Source organism: Rhinopithecus bieti, unplaced genomic scaffold (assembly GCF_001698545.2).
Source record: "Rhinopithecus bieti isolate Rb0 unplaced genomic scaffold, ASM169854v2 scaffold_574, whole genome shotgun sequence".
NCBI lineage: Eukaryota > Metazoa > Chordata > Mammalia > Primates > Cercopithecidae > Rhinopithecus > Rhinopithecus bieti.
The window spans coordinates 3,566,347-3,581,694 of record NW_016803605.1 but is presented as its reverse complement, the minus strand read 5'-3'; the positions used below and the strand labels follow the sequence as shown (position 1 = coordinate 3,581,694).

General features: G+C 50.1%; 1 protein-coding gene across 5 annotated transcripts in view; it reads right to left on the bottom strand.

The window, feature by feature from the left end:
* Positions 1-15,348, bottom strand: part of SCARB1 (scavenger receptor class B member 1) — a 93,685-nt gene that overhangs the window by 13,943 nt on the left and 64,394 nt on the right. For all 5 annotated transcript variants that reach the window (XM_017889650.1, XM_017889659.1, XM_017889667.1 and 2 more), the window contains 2 exons: positions 8,044-8,162; positions 3,103-3,176 (listed from right to left, as the gene is read on the bottom strand). In XM_017889650.1, coding sequence (XP_017745139.1) covers positions 3,103-3,176; positions 8,044-8,162 — 193 coding nt within the window. The remainder of the gene's footprint in view (positions 1-3,102; positions 3,177-8,043; positions 8,163-15,348) is intronic.

Here is a 15,348-nt window from a genome sequence, read left to right as displayed (position 1 = left end):
GATCACAAGGTCAGGAAATCAAAGCCATCCTGGCCAACATGGTGAAACCCTGTCTCTACTAAAAATATAAAAATTATCCAGGGGTGGTGGCACATGCCTGTAATCCCAGCTACTCAGGAGGCTGAGGCAGGAGACTCGCTTGAACCAGGGAGGCGGAGGTTGCAGTCAGAGGGGAGATCGCACCACTGCACTCCAGCCTGGCGACAGAGTGAGACTCCATCTCAAAAAAAAAAAAAAAAAGGCTCAAATCCCCCAATCACAATTATTGGAGGTCTCTCGGGCCACTTAAATACGGTATTGCACAGTGAAATGGGCTCACACTATCACCCTACAGAGGACAAAACACAATGAAAGACAACAGATGGTACCATTCACTTTGGCTGCTTTTCTCCAAAAGACTTTGTAAGAACCAGTGGGAACTGTATGCAAGTAACATGCAACCCCACTGCCTTTACCTAGTGAGCAAGGAGCACAGAAGCTCCCCCGACAGGTCACAAGACAGCTCTGCTTCCGGCAGCTGTGTCTCTAGACTTTTCCCACGCCATCCGTCATGGCCCTCAATATCTGCTGTTGAGACCACTTTCCTGGAGTGCCTTGTTCCCAGTCTGCAGGGAGGTCAGCAGCTGTGCGGCCCAGAGAGGTTGGGTGAGTGGCCCACAGCAACTGGTCCACAGGTCACTGGCAGGCACAATCCAGCTGCCCGCGTGAACTGTTTGTCAAGAATGTGAATTAGGCCCGGCGCGGTGGCTCATGCCTGTAATCCCAGCACTCTGGGAGGCGGATCATCTGAGGTCACAAGTTCGAGAACAGCCTGGCCAACATGGTGAAATCCTGTCTCCACTAAAAATACAAAAATTAGCTGGGTGTAGTGGTGAGTGCCTGTAATCCCAGCTACTTGAGAGGCTGAGGCAGGAGAATCGCTGGAACCTGGGAGGCAGAGGTTGCACTCTAGTCTGGACAACACAGCAAGACTTTGTATCAAAAAAAAAAAAAAAGAATGTGAATTACCTCCCAAGAAGTAAAAATTGACAGAGCTCCTGTTAAAATTTTAACAGATTTTAACAGAATCTGTTAAAATTCAGATTTGGAGGTCCTTTTGAAAAATGCAGAGGATGTGGCCACAGTGAGCCCACATTTCCATGGGGCCACAGTTAGCTGGTGCTGGGAAGGGGCTGTATCCTCAGCCCCAGGCCTCCTCTTCTATCTGGGTCACCCACTTGGCCCCAGTTGCATCCCAGTTAGCAGCCCAGGTGCCATGTGGTGGAACCAGAGGGAGGACTTAGGCTGCAATCGCCTCTTCCGTGCCTGGTGCTGTTTCCCCATCCACAAATCCATCAAGAACAAATTCCCTAAGTGGCCTCAAAATATAAAAATAAAATGCAAGGGGGGCAGTGAAGGAAGCGAGCTGACAGTTATTACTGGCTGCCATGCTCTGACAAAGTGTTATTCTTTCCAGCCGAGAGGCATTTGACAAAGCTGAATAGATGCTTACATTCCTACAACCCAGGGATTTTTCTAAGATAATTTTTTTTTAACAAAACTATTTCAGATATGCTAAGAAGTACAGACACTGACATAGCAACAAATCAGTGTAATCCCTCACCAAGTCCTAGCAACGCGTAATGCTACAGCAAGTGCTGGTGCGCGTGGAGAGGAACTGGAACCCTGCTGTGCTGCTGCTAAGAATGGGGACAGGGTAGAGGCTGTGCAAAAGTCTGACAGTTCCTCAAACAGTTAAACAAAGAGCTAACATAGGACCCAGCGATTCCACCCCTCGGTACCTACCTAAGGAAAATGAGAACAGATGTCCACACTGGGACTGACACAGGAACATTTACAGCTGCATTATGCATAATGGCCAAGGCGTGGAAACAACTCAGACATCCACCAACCGATAAATAAATGTGGTCTATCCAGACAATGGGATATTATCCAGCCATAAAATATACTGATCCATGCTACGACATGGATGAACCTTGAAAACATGATGCTAAATGAAAGAAGCCAGTCGCAAAAGACCAAAGACCACATCGTGTGTGATTCCATTTACATGAAATGCCCAGAATAGGCAAGTCCACAGAGACAGGAAGAGGATGAGCGGTTGCCTGGGGCTGAGCGGACAGGGAAGTGAGTGTTAATGAGTGTGGGGTTTCTTTTGGGGGTGATGAAAATGTTCCAAAATTGATTGTGGTGATAGATGCACAATTCTGTGAATACACTACAAGTCACTGAATTGTGCATTTTATTTGAGGGGCGGTTGTTGTTGTTTATTTTTTTATTTTGAATTGTGCATTTTAAAGGGGTGAGTTTTATGGTACGTGAATTGTATTTCCATAAAGTTGTTTTATTTTAAAAATCAAAAAGAGGAAATCAGTGGTCGAAGAATTCTTGTAAAATGAATAGTGAAACTAAAGAATGCTGTTTGGTAAGTTTCCATTTTCAAACATTTGGTTTTGCCAGGCTTTAATTTTTGCCACTCTGTCATGTAGGAAACAGCTTGTATTGAAGCTCTGGCTAATTGGCAGGGAGGGGGTGAATGTTAAGAAAGAAAAGTGGAGGCTGGGCGCGGTGGCTCACGCCTGTAATCGCAGCACTTTGGGAGGCCCAGGTGGGCGGATCACTTGAGGCCGGGAGTTTGAGACCAGCCTGACCAACATGGTGAAACCTCGTCTCTGCTAAAAACACAAAATTAGCCAGGCGTGGTGGCGCATGCCTGTAATCCCAGCTACTCAGGAGGCTGAGTTAGGAGAATCGCTTGAACCTGGGAGGTGGAGGTTGTGGTGAGCCAATATCCCACCCTTGCACTCCAGCCTGGGCAACAAGAGCGAGACTCCATCTAAAAACAAAAACAAAAAAAACAAAAAAGGGAAAGAAAAGTGGCCTTCTGGGGAAGGAATATCAGGATGCAGGTCAGGACCTGGCTCAAAACCAAGACCCCTCAGGGAGAAGATCAGCAGGGAGTGGATTCCATCCTCAATAGGACCCTCTCCCCTCCCCATGCCCTGGTTCCTGGGGTACATCACTGGAGTCTGGGACCACTGGAGCACTGAGCCCCTCATCTCTCAATGAGCAATGCAGCCCCAGCTCCCAGTCCACACTCACCCAATGCCTGCAATAGATTTCATGTAGAGACTCAGCTGCAGTTTCACAGAGCAGTTCATGGGGATTCCTGTGACCTGCGGCAACAAACACAGTGAGGAGACTGGCCACCCCCAGCTCCAGGGACACCACCAAGCGCTCCTCCCCCTGGTCTCAGTCAAGAGGGTGGGCGTCCCAACTAACTGCCCAGTGGAGCTTGCTTGTATCTGACCTAAAACAAGCCACAGGCTGGGGGAGGGTCCATGGTTCTAGAAATGCTGGGCAGGTGCACTGGGATCTCCTCTCCTGGTTCTAACCCCTTATAGGGAAACAAGTGCTTCCCACACGGTTATGTCTACAGCCTCAAGACATAACCCAAGAGGTCCCTTCTATAAAGCAAGCCTGTCCCAGGGTGGAAAAAACCTAATCACTTTCACCTGTCCTGCTAAGACGGTGTTTCCCAAAGTGCAGAATGGTAATTTGTCCAGGCTCCCTCTCAAGCTCCACATTCAATGAAATGGACAAGAATCCCTTCTCAATTCACTCCCAACTCCTCTGGATCATTTCCAAGAGTAGTCTCAGTCAGGTGTTCGCATGGTCTTTAATGCCCCTCTAATACACCTACACAAAATCTCCACTTTTAACAACGGTGCTGAGAGGTGGCCCCAGGTTCACCCCTGCTGGCAGACAACAGTATTTTACATAGAGCCTAATATTTTTTCCTTGTTCATTTTTATAGTTGTGTTCTTTCTTTGGAGAATTTTGTAATTTCCTATTTGAGGTAGTAATAAAACCTTCCCTTGTGCAGAAATTTATTTTATTTTGTTTGTTTTTAAGACAGAGTCTCAGTCATCTAGGCTGGAGTGCAGGCAACCTCTGCCTCCTGAGTTCAAGCCATTGCCCTGCCTCAGCCTCCCCAGTAGCTGGGACTACAGGTGTGCACCACCACACTCGGCTAATGTTTGTATTTTTAGTAAAGACAGGGTTTCACCATGTTGACCAGGCTGGTCTCAAACTCCTGGCCACAAGCGATCTGCCCACCTTGGCCTCCCAAGGCGGGATTACAGGCGTGAGCCACAGTGCCCAGCCTATTTATCATTATTAGTTTTGTAGAGACAGAGTTTTACTAGGTTGCCCAGGCTGGTCTCAAACTAGCCTTAAGTGATCTTCCTGCTTCGCCTCCCAAAGCACTGGAATTACAGCCATGAGCCACTACACTCAGCTCTTTTTTTATGAGACTTTTTTTTTAAGTAAATAACAGAAGTGACACACATATGTCATCAAAAACAGCAGGAAGGTGGTTCCAGAATGAAGTCAGGAAATGATAGTGGAAATAAAACTAGATTTGAGGTCAGAGAACTGCATTTGGTTCTTCTTAACTGAGAGTTGCTTCCTCATCTGTAAAACAGAGGGAACTCTCCCCACCTGACAGAATATTTGCAAGAGCAAAAGTAAGGTATGCAAGATAGCCACACTCGGGGCCATAAATACCTGGGTTATTATCACATACACTGTAAGGAAAGGATGTTCTCTTCATTATGGCCCAGGATGCTGAGGCCCTTCCAGGCCCCTGTGGTAAAGAAGAGCTCAACAAAGGCCTCACTTATGCCCACAACTGGGGAGCACTTGCCCTTGAGAGTGAGAGCCTGGTGGGATGGGCGTGAGTTCACCCATGAGTAGAACAGAGTTCACACCGCAGGCCTGAAGCTGCTCTCCTGAGGGACTCTGCTGGCATCTGGGAACCCGGATTTCAGGAGGGTTCCCACCATCCCCTAACTCATGAGAGTAGTTCACTGGGCCGAAGTTATCTGGACAAACAGTATGGTTCTTGCTCAGCACCTGCTTTCCTTCCCAGAGTCTAGAATTTTGGTACCTGCCAGGCAGAGGTGCCCATGTGATTGGCCCCTAGCAAAAACTGTGGGCACTGAATTTCTAATGAGCTTCCCTGCTAGACAACATCTCCTACATGTTGTCATAACTCATTGCTGAAGACATTAAGTGCATCCTGTAGGACTCCCCTGGAAGAGGACTCTGGAAGCCCCAGCCTGACCTCCCCCGACTTCACCCAGGGTGCTTTTTCCCTTTGCTAATTTTGCTTTGAATTCTGTCGTTATAATAAGTCTTAGCTGTGATACCACTATAGCAGCGTCCTGTTGCGTCCCCTGTCCCCACGCCCTCCCCCAGTTTTAGGAGCAGAAAAGTGGCCACACGGAAGCAGCTTCCAACACGCATTTGGTTTTCAAGGCTAATGGCCAACAGGCAGCAAGTTGATCTCACGATCCCCTCCCCAACGTGCCCAGCTCAAAAAACAAAGAAATAAAGGCCACTTCCTCTCCCTGTCGGCCTCAAGCTGATCTGGAGGTAGAGTTGGAGGCAGCAGCTAAAGTGGCTGCGGCAAAACAGCTCTGTACCTCTCTCTGGGCTTCCAAACTTAACCCCCTCTTTCTTGATGTGAGGGGGAGAAAAGAAAATCCCTGCCCTGAAAGGAAAGCGACCAGTGAGAGTACACAGGAGATGGTGTGCATGGCGGAATTCTCCGGAAGCCAGCAGAGCAAGAGAGGCCGGAGGAGGAATTAACTAAAAGACGGAAGGCAGAGACAGGCCTGCGGCCGGGGCCGAGAGGGTCTAGTCAGTGGCTAAGGAGGCCTGGGAGGACAAAGGAAAATGGTGCAGAACAGCATCTGCCGCAGAGCTTCGGGAAGGGCCTGAGGTGCGCAGCACTGTGGCAAACGCATGGAGCTTCCTCAGACAATGAAAACCAGAACTACCATCGGATCAGTGATCCACTGCCCGGCATCTGCCCAGAGGAAATGAAATCAGTGTGTCAAAGAGACAGGGGCACTCCCGTGTACACTGCAGCCAAGATACAGAATCAAGCGAAGTGTCCATCAGTGAATGAATGGGCACCGCAAACGTGGTGCACACACAGTGGGATACTATTCAGCGTTTAAAAAGAGGGAAATCTGGCCGGGCGCAGTGGCTCACGCCTGTAATCCCAGCACTGTGGGAGGCCGAGGTGGGCGGATCACTTGAGGCCAGGAGTTCGAGACCAGCTTGGCCAAGATGGTGAAATCCCATCTCTACTAAAAATACAAAAATTAGCTAGGCATGGTGGTGCGTGCCTTTAATCCCAGCTACTCTGGAGGCTGAGGCAGGAGACTCACTTGAACCCAGGAGGCGGAGGTTGCAGGGAGCCAAGATCTTGCCACTGCACTCCAGCCTGGGTGACAGAGCAAGACTCTGCCTCAAAAAAATAAATAAATAAATAAATAAAAACAGGGAAATCCTGTCATTTGTGACAACACGATGAACTTGGGGGACACTATGCTAAGTAACATAGGCCAGGCACAGAAAGGCAAATACTGCATGATCTCACTTGTATGTGGAATCTTAAAAAGTTGAACTCAGGCCAAGCGCAGTGGCTCACGCCTATATTCCCAGCAATCTGGGAGTCCAAGGCGGGTGGATCACCTGAGGTCACGAGTTCAAGACCAGCCTGGCCAACGTGGCAAAACCCTGTCTCTACTAAAAATACAAAAATTAGCCAGGTGTGGTGGTGTGTGTCTGTAGTCCCAGCTACTCAGGAGGCTGAGGCAGGAGAATTGCTTGAACCCGGAAGGCGGAGGATGCAGCGAGCTGAGATCGTGCCACTGCACTCCAGTCTGGGTAACCAGAGTGAAACTCCATCTCAAAAAAAAAAAGTTGAATTCATGGAAGAGAGGGTAGAATACTGGCTAGCAGGGGCTGGGAAGGCAGGGAGGGGGAAGTCCGTCAAAGGATACAAAATTTCAGTTAGACAGGAGGAATAACTTTAGGAGATCTGCTGGACAATACAGCAACAGTCAGTGTATTGTACTATACAATACAACACAGTGACTATAGTGAATAGCAATGTTTTGTATACTTGAAAGTTGCTGACCGTAGATTTTAAATGTTCTTACCACTAATACATGATCAGTATGTGAGGTAATACATATGTTAATTGGCTTGATTTAGGCATTCCACAAGTTATATGCATATATCATAACATCATGTTGTACACCTCAAAAATAGACAGCTTTTCTTTTTCAAGTTAGAAAACTAATTTTGGCTGGGTACGGTGGCTCATGCCTGTAATCCCAGTATTTTGGGTGGCCGAGACAGGAGGATTGCTTGAGCCCAAGAGTTCAAGACCAGACTGGGCAACAAGGCGAAACCACATCTCTACAAAAAATACAAAAATTAGCCAGGTATGGTGGCACACGTCTGTAGTCCGGGCTACTAGGGAGGCTGAGGTGGGAGGATCACCTGAACCCAGGGAGGCTGAGGCTGCAGTGAGCCATGATCATGCCACTACACTCCAGCCTGGGCAATAGAGTGAGACCCTGTCTCAAAAATAATAATAATAATAATTTTGTTAAAGGCCCATGGGAGAGACCTCAAGTGCCCACTCAGGAAACAGAAAACCACAGATTTCTGAATCAATGGTAGCAGCCACCAAGCCCAACTGGGCATATTTTACAGAGAACAGAGGTGCCAAGAGAAGAGGCTACAGAGCTGAAGGCATGTCCTCGGGAGGGCCACATGTCCAGCTCCCTGCTTGTAGACAGAACTTCACACGGGACAAATTCTCTGTGTGATTTATCTGCAAGATATTCCAGGCTCTTCTTGGTACCTGAAGATCTTTACGGTATCTTGACACATCCAGAGGGCTGCCTCCAGCTCACATGAAGGAGACACCCAAGCTGATAAGTTCTAATTAATTTACTGTCTTAGGGCCCATTTATAGAACCCAGTACAGGGATCATAAAACCCATGAACTATGGAGTCGGGGTGAAGGAAGGAACTTTGGTGGCTCGAGATTCTAGAAGCCAGGCTTCCCACCACCCCAGCCCACAGCAGCTCTGTGCTTGGGAAGAGAGGAGGCAGCCAGGTGTGCTCCGACCAGGAATCGCCCACCCCCCACAGAGGATGGCAGGGGCTCACCGGGTGGATGTCCAGGAACAAGGAGTGTGCCTCCTGGTTAGGGTGCAGGCCAGTCACTGCTTCTGCCAGGACCGGGTCGGCGTTGAGGAAGTGAGGATGGGAGAGAAACAAGGGGGCACCTAGAAGACAGAGGGGTGGGGAGGGGACATCAGACAAGGACAGTGCATTGGCAGGTCCTGCCAGGCCATAGGTCTGCACAGAGCTGTGGTCTGCAGAGCACCCCCGTGGCAATGACAAGATAACCAGACAGAGAGGATCCCTTCCTCCATTCTGTAAAAAGCCCCAGGCCCTACCATGAGGGACAAGCTCTGTGCCAGAGAAGGGGTGAGGTAGGAGCCAGTGATTCTGACAGGAGAGACCAAAGGAAGGAAGAGGCCTCTTAACAGGAGCCAGGTGAAGGAGGCCCAGGAAGCACATTCCAGCTGGAAGGGAAGGCAGAAGCAAGTGCAGGGAGGGGGAAATGCATGGTGCACGAGGGTGTTAGGGAGGCAGGGATGGACAAGGCAATGCCAGATTTGAACTTGGGTGTGGGGAGGGGAGTCTCGAGCACAAGTCAAGGAGCCCACACTGGCCCTTGCAGGCCACACAGCAACAATCAGAGCTCAGGTGGTCAGGTCTCCCTGCGTCCACAGGAGCGTGTCCTGTAGACACACCTGCTACAAACATGAGCTCAACCTCACCACTGACCAACCAAACCAGGCAAACACTAGCTCACCCTCCGGACAATGGACAACAGGCCTGAAGGACAAGTTAACAAGGAACAGCAAGCGGGCCTCTCTCAAAAGCTCACAAGGGCCAGGTGCCATGGCTTATGCCTGTAATCCCAACACTTTGGGAGGCCTCAGCAGGCAGATCACTTTTACCCAGGAATTGAAGACCAGCCTGGGCAATATGGCAAGACCCCATCTCTACCAAAAAAAAAAAAAAATTAGCTGGGCATGGTGGCACATGCATGTAGTCCCAGCTACTCAGGAGGCTGAGGCAGGAGAATCGCTTCTGCCTCGGAGGTTGAGGCTCCAGTGAGCCATGACCGTGCCACTGCACTCCAGCCTGGGCAACAGAGCAAGATCCTGTCTCAAAAGAAAAAATATATATATTTTTAAAAAGCTCACGAGGATCCAGATGGTGCTAATCCACTGACAGAGCCGACGGGTGGTGACCAGGGGCTGGGGAGGGGGCAGGGAGTAACTTCTGAGGAGTCTGGGTCACCTTTTAGGGTGACAGAAATGTTTTGGAACGAGATACAGGTGATGGCTGCACAACCCTGTGACCCTGCTAAATGCCACCGAATCGTTCACTTTAAAATAGTTAATTTTATGTTACAAGAATTTTGCCTCAATAAGAAAGGAAAACAAAACAAAAAAAAAACCCGAATCAGAGGCAGGGCATGGTGGCTCATGCCTGTAATCCCGGCACTTTGGGAGGCCGAGGTGGGTGGATCACCTGAGGTCAGAAGTTCAAGACCAGCCTGGTCAACATGGTGAAACCCCATCTCTACTAAATATACAAAAATTAACCAGGCGTGGTGGTGGGCGCCTGAAATCTCAGCTACTTGGGAGGCTGAGGCAGGAGAATCGCTTGAACGCAGGAGGCAGAGGTTGCAGTGAGCCGAGATCGCGCCTTGCGCACCAGCCTGGGCAACAAGAGCAAAACTTCATTCCAAAAAAAAAAGACCAGGTGCAGTGGCTCATGTCTGTAATCCCAACACTTTGGGAGGCCGAGGCGGGCCGATCATGAGGTCAGGAGTTTGAGACCAGCCTGGCCAACATGGTGAAACCCCATCTCTACTATCTCTGCTTTTCTTAGCAAAGTCAGGCACTGGTTTGAAATAAAAGCTGGGATTATCGATGTCAGGCTTCCTCTTTCTCAGTCCTTGTGCATCCCTGCCCTTAAGGTTTCTCAAGCATCATTCATCCCAGTACCTTTCAATTTCATCACATCTGAATGCCCCCTGCACTGTTATATAATGTGCTGCTCTGAAACAACTGCCAGCACCTTCCTTAAATCTCTGTTTTGTTTTGTTTTGTTTTTTGAGACGGAGTCTCGCTCTGTTGCCCAGGCTGGAGTGCAGTGGCCGGATCTCAGCTCACTGCAAGCTCCGCCTCCCGGGTTTATGCCATTCTCCTGCCTCAGCCTCCCGAGTAGCTGGGACTACAGGCGCCGCCACCTCGCCTGGCTAGTTTTTTGTATTTTTAGTAGAGACGGGATTTCACCGTGTTAGCCAGGATGGTCTCGATCTCCTAACCTCGTGATCCGCCCTCCTCGGCCTCCCAAAGTGCTGGGATTACAGGCTTGAGCCACCGCGCCCGGCCAAATCTCTGTATTTTAAAGGGAAGCTTTACAGCTGTGCAAACACTTGTCGCAATTAGAAAGTACATATTTGGGCCAGGCACTGTGGCTTACACCTGTAATCCCAGCACTTTGGGAGGCCGAGGCAGGCAGATCACTTGAGGTCAGAAGTTCAAGACCAGCCTGGGCAACATGGTGAGACCCCTGTCTCTACTAAAAATACAAAAATTAGCCGAGCATGGTATGGGCCTGTAATCCCAGCTACTCGGGAGGCTGAGGCAGGAGAATTGCTTGAACCCGGGAGGCAGAGGTTGTGGAGGCTGCAGTGAGCTGAGATCGCATCACTGCACTCCAGCCTGGACGATAGTCTCCAGAGGTTGCAGTAAGCCAAGATCGCACCAATGCAATCCAGCCTCAGCGACAGAGCAAGACTGTGTCTCAAAAAAAAAGAAAAGAAAAAAGGGACATATTTGAATAAACACTGTGAAAAATAATGATGTTGTAAGTTCTAACTAGAACCTGTTACTGCACGAGGCTTTAACTGGGAGCCCTGCTCTTTTTCTGTTAAAAGAAAAAATAAAAAAGATTGATGAGTGTAGAAGGCTCTTCAAGTCCTCAGCATCAACAGAGACCTTCTCCTGCACGTGATGGCAAGGAGGAAAAGAGGATGGACCCAGAAGCTCTCTCTCACCTCCTTGGACCTGCTGAAGCCATCCCAAGCACCCGCAGGGACAGTGTCTTCCACAATTTGGAAAACGCGCTTCTCATGCCTCCTCCGTGGAGGAGGCAGCCACGGAGCCAGACTCTGGAGGAATCTCAAACAAGCCCTGGCCTACCCACAGCCCCAGGTGGAGACTGAGGTGGGATGAGGCAACTTGTCAGCCCCCGCCCTTATTTCAGAGGCTGAGCCTGCATGGACCCACGCACGTGTTTCTTCCAATTTTATTACCAAACACACCGAGAGAGATCTTCCCAGCAATAAGTGGTAATTAATTTATAGCTTTATGGCATACCTAGCCAGACATAATTGCTCAGGATTGCCACGGATGATAATTAGTTGGCTTATGAGGCAAATCGGACGCCCTCACACAACAAGGAGGTTTGAGATGAGGGAGTTGCCTGAGTCCAACAGATTTCAAGGCCCAGAAAGGCAAAGGTATGGGTACCTTTACTCTTTAGATAACATGCCACAGAAACACAGACACAGGTGCCCCAAATGACACGTGTGCACCACGAATGCCCACGATGGAATACCACACAGCAATGAAGAGGAGGAGCTGCAACCACCCACAACGTCACAGACAAATCGCACCAGGGTGCTAAGGGGTGCACAGGCCAGAAAAGGAGGGAAAGGAATCTAGTTTTATGGGCTATTCACAGGAAGATGCAAACCAGCTGAGCTCTGGGGCTGGACGCCAGGGCGGTGGGAGGACCGCGAGGGGCATCCAGGGCGTCATGTCTGTTTCTCGGTCAGGGTGCTGGCCACGTGGTGCATTCGCTTTGGGAAGTTTCAGACTGCACACGCCAGCCAGGCGCAGCAGTTCATGCCTGTAATCTCAGCACTTTGGGTGGCAGGATCGCCTGAGTCCAGGACTTCAAGACTAGCCTGGGCAATATGGTGAGACCCCGCCTCTAAAGAAAATTTAAAAATCAGCTGGGCATGGTAGCAACCACCTGTAGTCCCAGCTACGCGGGAGGCTGAAGTAAGAGGATCAATTGAGTGACGGAGGTCAGGCTGCTGTGAGCCGTGATGGCACCACTGCACTCCAGCCTGGGCGACAGTGATACCCTGTCTCAAAAAAAAACAAAGCAAAAAACCCCCAAAACTGCATGAGTCACCTGGGAACTTATTTGTATCTATGTATATTTTATTTAGAAGCAAAAACGAAGCCCAGGCAAGACGGCACAACCCCATCTCTACAAAACAATTTCAAAATAAGATAAATTAGCCAGGTGTGGTGGTGTGCACCTGTGCTCCCAGCTACCTGGGAGGCTGAGGTCAGAGAATCATTTGTGCCCAGGAGGTCAAGGCTGCTGTGAGCTGTGATTGCACTACTGCACTTGAGCCTGGGCAACAGAGTGAAACCCTATCTCAAAAATATAAATAAAGAAAAGAAAAAACTTTACTTAAGTATTTTAAAATTCCCTTGTGCTTTTGAAAGAGAAGGCAGGGCACACCTCGTCCCAAGCCCTTGGAGGGGATGACATGTCATTTCTCTCCCTTCTCCTGGTACCTACACCCCTACTTAGACCTTCCCTACTTTCAGCCTTGTGCTTCGAGTGGGGCCAGCTCACCCAGGAGCCAGCTGATCATGTGACACAAGCCTGGCCAATCAGCATAGTCCACCTCAGCTACCGTGATTGGTTTACAGCTGGGCATGGGTGCCAGGCAGACCAATTAGAGCAAAACCTGGAACTTCTGCTGGAGTGAAGGAAACACAGATGGCCCCCTTTCTGCAGGACTCGGAGCTGGGCGGAGGTGAGCCTGGAGCCTCCACAGGTAGCCAGGAGGGAAAGCCTGCTTGGCAGCAAAGCCAGTCCAGCAGAAAACTGAGCTGGGACTCGGCAGAGGTAGCTTCCAGGCAACATCTAAGTTCTGGATTTGTGCCTAATACAGGGATCTGCCCTGGAATTTTTCATTACGCAAACCAAGAAGTACCCTTTTGTTCTAAATCAAGTGGAGTCCAGCATCTGCCACTGCAACAGTTGCTGTAGCACACCTACTGGGTGTGTAACATCCTCAACCTTACTAGCAGAAATCCCCGCTGATACCAGCAAAGAATGAAGCAAGCAGAGGCCACTACCCAGGCGGGCCAGACAGGACAGGAGGCAGCGGCGGGCGGCCCCGGCCCCAGCTCCAAACCATCTGCTCACAGGCTGCTCCATTCTGCCTGAAATGGGGGAAACATCCAGTCTGTTCACAGTCCCTCCTCCTGACTCCCGCTGCAGACCAGTCCTTTCGAGTCGCTGTCTCCAGCTAGAGGACGGGGCTTCAACCAAAAAGGCTCCCAGAAGGCAAGACACAGTCAAATAGAGGGGCCGCTTCCGGTCCTACCAACCCTGTGACCTTGGTCGCATCCAGCCTCAGGCCTCGATTTCCTAAGTACAGAACACACTCACCATCCCTATATTCAAATACTGTATGAGTATCCGTTACATGCGGGGCACAGCTCTAGAAGCTAAGAACAAAACCAAGAAGAGGAGCTTGGGGCCCTGACTCCAGGGATGACAGTGAATGGAAAGGGCAATGAAGAAGAAGATAAAACCCACAGTCCATGATTTCAGGGAGCAATGAGCACCAAGAAGACAAGAGGAAGCCATAGGGAGCAGCAGGCAGGAGAGGGGGCAACTTTAGAACAGGAAATCAGAGGAGGCCTCCTGGAGGAGGTGGCATTTGCATGCAGACCAAAGAAGGTGAGGGATGAGCCACTCAGAAGTCCAGATAAAGAGCTCTCCAAGCAGGCGCAGCAGCCCACACAAAGGCCCTGAGGCAGCACTGACCTTGGTATATTTTAGAAAAAGGGTGAAGCCATCAGGGCTGGAGAATAATGAACAGGGGACGTGTCGGGAGAAATGAAGTCAGAGAGGCCAGCGGGGGCTGGATGCTTCAGAGAGGTCGGTAGGGGCTGGATCCTGCAGGGCCCAGGGCCATGGGAGGAGTTTGGACTTCACTATGAATACAGACAGAGCTGCCAGACATTTTGAGAGTACAGTGGCAATCTCCATTTTTTTTTTTTTTTTTGAGATGGGTCTTGCTCTGTTGCCCAGGCTGGAGTGCAGTGGGGTGATCACAGCTCACTGCCGCCTCGACCTTTGGGCTTAGGCCATCCTTCCACCCTAGCCTTCCACGTAACTAGGACTACAGGCGTGCACCACTATGCCTAATTTTTTTTTTTTTTTTTTAGAAAGAGGTCTTGCTGTATCGCCCAGGCTGGTCTTGAACTCTTGGCCTGAAGTGATCCTCCCACCTTGGCCTCTCACATGGTTGTGATTACGGATGTGAGCCACCATACCCGGCCGGCATTGTTAAAAGATCACTTGGCTGCTGTTGGGAGTGCTACAGAACTTCCTATGATGATGGAAATGTTCTCTATCTGTGCTATCCAAGACACTAGCTGCTAGACACACATAGCATATGAGCATTTAACTTCCGGCCACTGCAACCAAGGAACTGCCTTTTAATTTGATTTTGTTTAAATCAATTTCAATTTAAACAGCCGCAAGAGGCCAGCAGTGACCACACTGGATGGTCTAGGGGATGGATGGTATGGCGGCAATGCTGCGTTGAGGGATGAGCTACTGAAAGGACTGGATCACCAGGAAGGACGTGTCCGTGGGCTGGATAATGAGGCGGGGGGTTGGGGTGGGTGGCGAGAGAGAGGAAGGAGTGAGGACTCAACCTGGAGGTAAAGCCATCTGGGCTTGTTGACACTGGAAGAGCCGGGTGAGGACAGGGAATCAAACTAACACCCGAGGGTCCAAATTGAGCAACTTGAGGCGGGGGTGCCTCAGGGACTGGCACACAATTGAGACACAACAACAATGTCAGGGGACACGACTCTAGCAGCAATCATCACATCTGCCTAGCCGCCCACACCGCGGAACAAGAGGATGTTATGTAACACACAGACCCTCGCCAGCCTCTTTTCATCTCAGAATGGGTGAAGGGTCCTTCCCACCAAGCCTCACTCTCAAGTTCCAAATCACGGTGTGGGAGGGCAGAGGAACAGCCCCCTAGACACGTCCATGCCCTAGCCCCAGAACCCATGGCTATGCCAGGTCACAGGGCAAAGGGGCACTGGGCCTGCTCAGCAGCTGCCTTGAAGGTTCAGAAATTGGGCCAGACACAGTAGTTCACACCTGTAATCCCACTGCTTTAACAGGCAGAGGCAGGTGGCTCACTTGAGGCCAGGTGTTTGAAACCAGCCTGGGCAGCATGGTGAGACAACATCACTACAAAGAGTTTACAAAAATAAAATGAGCTAGGTATCGTGGCCCACCCCTGCGGTCCCAGTT